General features: G+C 50.8%; 1 protein-coding gene across 1 annotated transcript; it reads left to right on the top strand.

Annotated features, from left to right (window-relative positions):
• Nucleotides 1–491: 491 nt before the first annotated feature.
• On the top strand, nt 492–6,403 carry LOC127751325 (ionotropic receptor 75a-like; the record flags this gene model as incomplete). The annotated part of the gene is made up of 8 exons (XM_052274691.1): nt 492–755; nt 833–931; nt 998–1,248; nt 1,457–1,753; nt 2,292–2,410; nt 5,037–5,204; nt 5,805–6,115; nt 6,195–6,403. Coding segments are annotated over exons 1-8 (1,653 nt in total), but the record flags the coding sequence as incomplete, so codon positions are not given.
• Between the last annotated feature and the right edge of the window lie 226 nt (nt 6,404–6,629).

The raw sequence follows: 6,629 nt of genomic DNA, 5'->3' as shown, positions 1-6,629 counted from the left end.
AATCCTAATGTGCTGTTTGAGGGGGTTGCGTCTTGTCATTTTACGATTGGATGCCTCCTGCGTCTTTATGTAGAGCGTGATCATTTCACCGTATTTTGTCGGAAAAAGCACTCTAGCGCCCAAACGGTGCACGATACAGCAAAACATACAAAATTCCAGTCCAGAGGACTCTGCATTAAGGGTTATCCCTCATATAAAATATTTGTCTTTCCTATTTTTCGGAACAACTCCTATTCCTTTGTTACCCCTTTCCACCCGCTTGGGGGTGGTTGCCAGGATAACACATACGAACGAAGGTTCGTGAAAGGGTTTCGCTGTCACTCATGTACGTTCATTGTGCAACCATTGGACGGACAGCGAGCACTCCTGAGAAAAAGCGCAATCGACGACAAGCTGTTGTGTTGTGGTGCCCTCACTCACTGCAACCAGCAATTACCTCCCGACGATTCTGAATCGCCCTGGGAAAGTCTGCCATCCTCGCCGCTGGTGATGGCTCGGCTCCCCTTGGACAAGGTACGGTACGGCCGAGAATGAGCACAAAGGAGGTGGAGGCGTCATGGGTCGACACGCAGCCGCAATGTCCCGCGGCGCGCTGCTCTTGCTCCTGGTCCTGCACGCCCTGACACCGCCGACCACTGCTGTAACCACTCCTGACTCAGCCCACGATAATGTGCTCGCGTTCCTTGCCGACTTCCTCGCCCTCCAGTCGACCTCGATCGCGAAGTCCTACCTCAGCGGCATCACCTGCACATGGGGTAGGCTGGGGTGCGGCGAGCGCCAGTGGCGGCACCAGCTACGACAACTGTGCTCACTGATCCAACCTCTGGCGCAGGTGCGGCCGGCGTCCTACGCAGCTTCTCGGGGCGTGGCCTCGCGGCGCGGGTTGTTCACGTGAGCAGCTGGGCGGGCGGCAGCGGCCGCAACGAGACTGGTACTTGATGTAACACCTCAACGACACCGAGCGAGCGCCGAACCGAACACTCCTGTTCCTCCACAGGCCCCGTCGCAGCCGCAGCCCCTCCAGACTCATTTGACAACCCGCTCTTCCAGCGCGCACGGTCTCTTCAGCAGGCAGTGGAGGACCCTGGGCTCGGGGGCGCCGCCGGTGTTCTGGACCGCGCCGACGTGCTGTCGCTTCTTGGGACGTTGGGTGGTAGGGGCAGACCCGGTAGAGACGGGCAACCCAGCCTGGCTGAGGAGGTGTTCGTGGACATGTCGTGCCCCGGAACCCTCCGCCTACTGGCAGCGGTAAGTTAGTGCTGTTATGAGTGCTTGTTGTTTGCTTTTTCCATTTCTTGTGGACGTACGTAGTCGGTGGGACAGTGCTCTGGCTTAACTGGGTGTCGCGGATTCTCGACATGCAGTTGTTGAGAGTAGAGGGTACCTCTTTTACTGTACGACAGCATATGAATAACAAGGTCTACCTCCCCCCCTTCCCCCTTTCCCAATACCATAGGCGAGCGCCATGAACCTGTTCCGACGGCCCTTCCGGTGGGTCCTGCTGATCCCCGACGGCTGCCCGGTCGACCTCGAACTCTACACGCCGCGGGCGGCTCTGGTGGACAGTCAGGTGACGGTGGTGTGCGGGGGCGAGGACGTCCGCGCCGTAGAAGTGCACCGCGCAGGGCTGGGCGGCCCAGCCGCGGCAGACACGGTGGCCACGTGGGATGGCACCTCTACGGCGCTCGTCCGGCAGGATCGTGGGGACATCGCCAGAAACATGAAAGGAGTCACCGTGCGCACTGGCATCGCCGTGAGTGAGGAGAGACCACTGCGGGTTTGCGGGTCTCCGCCCCTCTCCCGACCCGTTTCTATGAGGAAGTTGCCCGATATGAGGGACAAGAAAAAGGTAGCACTGAGGAGGTGGCGTGGCTTTTTGCTTTTACAGGATTTCTGCAGACCTATCTTTGAACGCTTCATACTCGTCGATGTGACGGTCAGATCGCTTCAGTTGAGGTCATATTCTATTTCAGTCTCAATGACGGGTGCAATGATGCTTCGATCAAAGTGATCTGACGTCAAATCGAAGAGTGAGAGACGTCTAAAGATAGGTCTGCAGAAATTCTGAAAAAGCACATTCGCCTTTGTTCGTCAGTCCTAAACAGATTCGCCCTCGTTCGTCCGTCCTAAACAGATTCGCCAGTGTTGCACGGATGCGTCGCAGTGCGTTCTGCTTTGTTTAGGGACGGCGCTACGCCACGCCACCTCCTCAGCGCTACCTTTTTTTGTTCCTCTTATCGGGCAACTTCCTCATTCCCTGCCCTTGCATATTGCTTATATATGCAATGCAGCTGCTGGATTCCAACACCTCTATCAACCACCTGACCGACGGCAGGGAGAAGCAGTACGACCAGCTGACAAAGACCACCTTCAGCATGCTTCTGCAGGCGTACGAGCTGATGAACGCCACGTGAGTAGAGGGCCCCCGAGGCTGGCCCGTGACCCACAGCAACAAAAATATCAAAGTGTCTCGGATCGAGATGACCCATCCACGAGCATTCTAAAACCGCTACGATCGGCCCGAACGAACCCCAGGGAGCACTCGCTCAGGGTCTTTGCGTTTTAACATGGGTTTTATATGGAAGTTCTGGCGTAAATTTAAATACCGACCCATTAGCGTCAACAAACCACCATGGAGCAATAAAATCATGAGATTTGTAAGCTACGTTAGAAACTAATTCCAGCAATGTACGGTTCGCTACTGTAGCACCTATAGGTGGTGTAGTACCCAGATTTGCTATGTCTCTTATAAATCTCGATAGTTTTAAAAATAAGGTTAAGTGCAGAGTTAAGCAAATCCTAGTGGTACTGGGTAATACAGTGACGAACGTAACATAGATGGATTCTGTTTTCAACGTAGATTATGAATTTCATTGGCTGAGCTTGCGAAGCCTTTGCTGTGATGTGGGGTGCAGAGTACTCTTTGGTCGTGTGTCTTTCTGTCTGTCTGTGTCTGTCTGTACTGGCCCACGTTTCTCTCAGACGGTAACTTCAATTGACTTCAAACTGCGCACGAAGCTTCAGTATAAGTCGAGACGTAACGAGTTATTAGGTTTAGAAGTTTGATATAAGATGTTTGAAATAAACGATCGTTTAATTTGAATTCGTTGTTTGGTGGCGGTAGGTTGGTAGCACGGCGCTCGAGGGGAGCGGAAGCGCAAGTGGCTCCTGCGCTCACCTGAAGACTTTGATACCTTCTCAGCAGTTATTAAAATGTCAGATAGTCAAACCGAGTGTTTTAGTTTTAGTTTTAAAGTTGCGGAACTTAGCCTGCGAAGTTTCGCGACTGTCCGATGAGAAGGAACGAAAGTGATATTTGGAATGGTTTACGTGTTTACTTACGGAAGTTGGAGGGGATGGGGGAAGTGATTCGGGAGAAATGTGCAAAGGTAACTGTTGTTTCGGGTTCATCTTGAAAAAAGAAAACGAAAATATTTTATGCCCAAAGATGGTCGGAATCGAGATGGTAGAGTTATGTTCAAATGTTCAATAAAGTGTTTAATCGCCCCTGGCGGCCAAACGGTGCGTCGGTCGGAGGTCAATTCTGACGACAGTTTTCATCCCCAACCCACAGGGTTAGGCTCGCCGAGACGAACAAAACGCATCTCTCGAACGTTCAATTTGGACCAATTTGGCCTTGGCAATCCACCCATCGGGCTAATAACTTCTCCATTTCGACTCTGATCGGCTCTGAGCATAAGACATTTTATTTTTAATTTTAGAAGAGAAATTTTAATCTGGGATTACATTTTAAATTTGATAACTTTTTAAAAATCCAGATACTTCATTGGAAGACAAAATAATGGTACTGACTCGTAGAATGACTAGAAGTGATTTAATTGTGCATAAAGACATCTTAAAGGTTTCTTAAACTTACAACTTATTTTCTTAACGGCAATAATGTGCTTGCAGGGGACCGAACAATATTAGAGCCACAGTCGCAACTTAGTGTAGGATAAGCCGTTAAAAACCAGAACGAGATATATGATTCTCTTACGTTGACTAGGTTTTTCTAGAGCCATATTATTTCTAATGATACTGAAATAAAATGGCGAGAGAATTTAAATTACTTTCTATGATAAGATATATTACAGAACTTTCAATTAATAAACTACAATGACTCGTTATCTTCAAAACGCCTCAGAGGGATCAGGTGAAAGTGAATCGAAGAATGAAAAATTATATTTTGAGTATATGAGGTGTTACACTACATTTACAGATTCAAATTAATATTATTTTATCTAATTCCACTTCACGCAGAGGCAAGAAGTGAGGGTATTGTATAGAATTTATCTAGCTGATTGTGACAAGGGTTTGCTATACCCAGAGTTATACGATATTTGTTTGTCCTTCTGTTTGTTCCATTGTAAGTTGAATCTGCTAACAGCATTCATTTGTAGAATTCAAAAGTCATCACACTCCCACTTCCAATTACTGAGAACTAAAAATGTCATCGGAAAATCTAAAACCAAACTTGTTTTGGTCATTTTTAAATTTTTCAGTGCCCCCCCCCCCTTCCCCCCCTTTTCCTGTTCTTCCCTGGCCTTCCATCAATGTACATTACTATTACTACTGTATATTCCTTTAACCGTTACATTTGAGAATGTTAGCACACTAACGACTAAAGCTCAGCCACTACGGGCTGCTGCACGTACTTCTACGTATAATTTGCAAGGATGTTTCTTTGGGGCTAACCCTCGCGCCTGTGAGGTAGGCAGCATCTGGAGGCTACACACTGCAGTGCAACGGGACTGCCTCTCACAGGCGAGTCCCTCGGGTGTAACGCCATGAGCTGGCCTGGACTTCAGCCCGGATAACTTGAGCCCGAACTGGCACCCGATATGAGCCCGACATTTGCCCAGCCTGACGAGTTGGAACCCAGGCCACTTCTTGGTGTGCACATGTCGGGCATTGGTTGGGCTACAGGAGTCCAGGCTCAGACCCGGGTTTGGCCCATGTCCTTATTCCCACTCCCTCGAGGAGACGGTGACGTGGACAACGATTTTCCCGGCTCGTGTCTCTCTCGTTTGCCTCAGTATTTCGCTACACGTCACCAACTCTCACGGCTACATCCGTAACGGAAAGTACGATGGGTTGCTGGGGGACCTGTTCAACGGGCTGGTGGAGACTGGCGGCACCGTCATGCTGCCTGTCGCCTTCCGGATGATGGCCATCACCTACCTGGGCATCAACATCCCGATGCGGTGCGCAGCCTAAGATCGCCTTAGACCTTAGATGCGGTGACAAACGAAATAAAGAGCGTCCTCAGTAACACGACTTCTCACTGAACGGCAAATGGACAGACGGAATTTTCAGATGACTTTGCAAATAAACTGGTAAACCAAAGCTGTGAATTAACACCTTTCCAGCTTTGTTAAAGTCAAAAGGCGTTAACGTTTTAGTTTTTCCCAAATATTTCCTGATTAAGCAAACCCAGGTTTGTTGAACTTACATTTTCGTATTCAGGTCAAAATTCAGCTTCGATCAAGCCCACATGTGATAGTGTTCCAATCCCAAATGAAAGACATTTAGTAGATTCCTGAGGGTCGGTTACTTCTTCCACCATTCTTTAGACACAAATCACATGTAGGCTCGTTCAAAGCGGTATTTTGAGCTGAATGCGAAAATATTAGTCCTACAAACCTTGGTTTGCTTCAGTAGAAAATATTTCGTAAAAACTAAAACGTTAACAGCTTCAGAACGTAATGCCTTTCAAGGTGTGATTTCACACCGTTGTTTGACTGGTGATATTTTTTGCCTTTCCGATTCAATATTGGTCTTCTCTCGCGACCGGTGTGATTCAGCGCCGTGACGGTGTTCCGCCAACCGCCGCTGGCCTACACGGACAACGTGTTCTGGTTGCCGTTCCCTGACTCGCTGTGGGCCGCGGCGCTGAGCCTCGTGGCGCTGTGCTGCGTCCTCGCCGTCCTGGCACTGTACCTCGAGCCGAACTCGGAAAGCGGCGACGGCGCCTGCGGCGGGTCGGGTGACTCTCGCGCCAGCCTGAGAGTAGCGCGGCGGCCGCAGGGCGCGGGCAGGGGCGGCTACAAGCAGCCGCTGCGCGCCTCGCTGTCGGACGTCTTCCTGCTGGCCTTCGGCGCTATCGCCCAGCAGGGTGAGGGAGGACCCCGCTTGAAAGCTGGTTGCGCCTAGCTTGCGGACCGTCCTGTCCTACCTCTCCCCTTTCCTCGCAGGTTCGCCGGTCGAGGCCCGTGGTGTGGCGTCGCGCCTCGTCACCTTCCTGCTGTTCCTCGCCGTGCTGCTGCTCTATACGTGCTACTCGGCCTCCATCGTGGTGCTGCTGCAGAGCTCGTCCAGCTCCATCCGCACACTGCGAGACGTGTGGAAGTCTCGCCTGACTGTTGGCGTCGAGAATATGCCCTACAACGTTTACTTCATCACTGTAATTTTTTTAGAGCAATGGAATGATTTCGATGCTATAGATCAAGAGACTACAGAGAGGGGACAGGAAGATCTCTGCGTAGCGTGACGTAGCGGAACGCCGTCTGTTGTGCTAGAAGGCGTTGGCTGATCGGCGCGGCGCCCGGCTCCCGGGGCGCTCTGCGGACCCCTGCGCTCGCCGTTCAACTCTGGCTAGCCTTTTGACGCAACTTTTGGTACCACGGCCA

Source organism: Frankliniella occidentalis, unplaced genomic scaffold (assembly GCF_000697945.3).
Source record: "Frankliniella occidentalis isolate FOCC.00 unplaced genomic scaffold, Focc_3.1 Scaffold425, whole genome shotgun sequence".
NCBI classification, from domain to species: domain Eukaryota; kingdom Metazoa; phylum Arthropoda; class Insecta; order Thysanoptera; family Thripidae; genus Frankliniella; species Frankliniella occidentalis.
The sequence above is the reverse complement of the archived record's forward strand: the minus strand, read 5'-3'. Positions and strand labels throughout refer to the sequence as shown.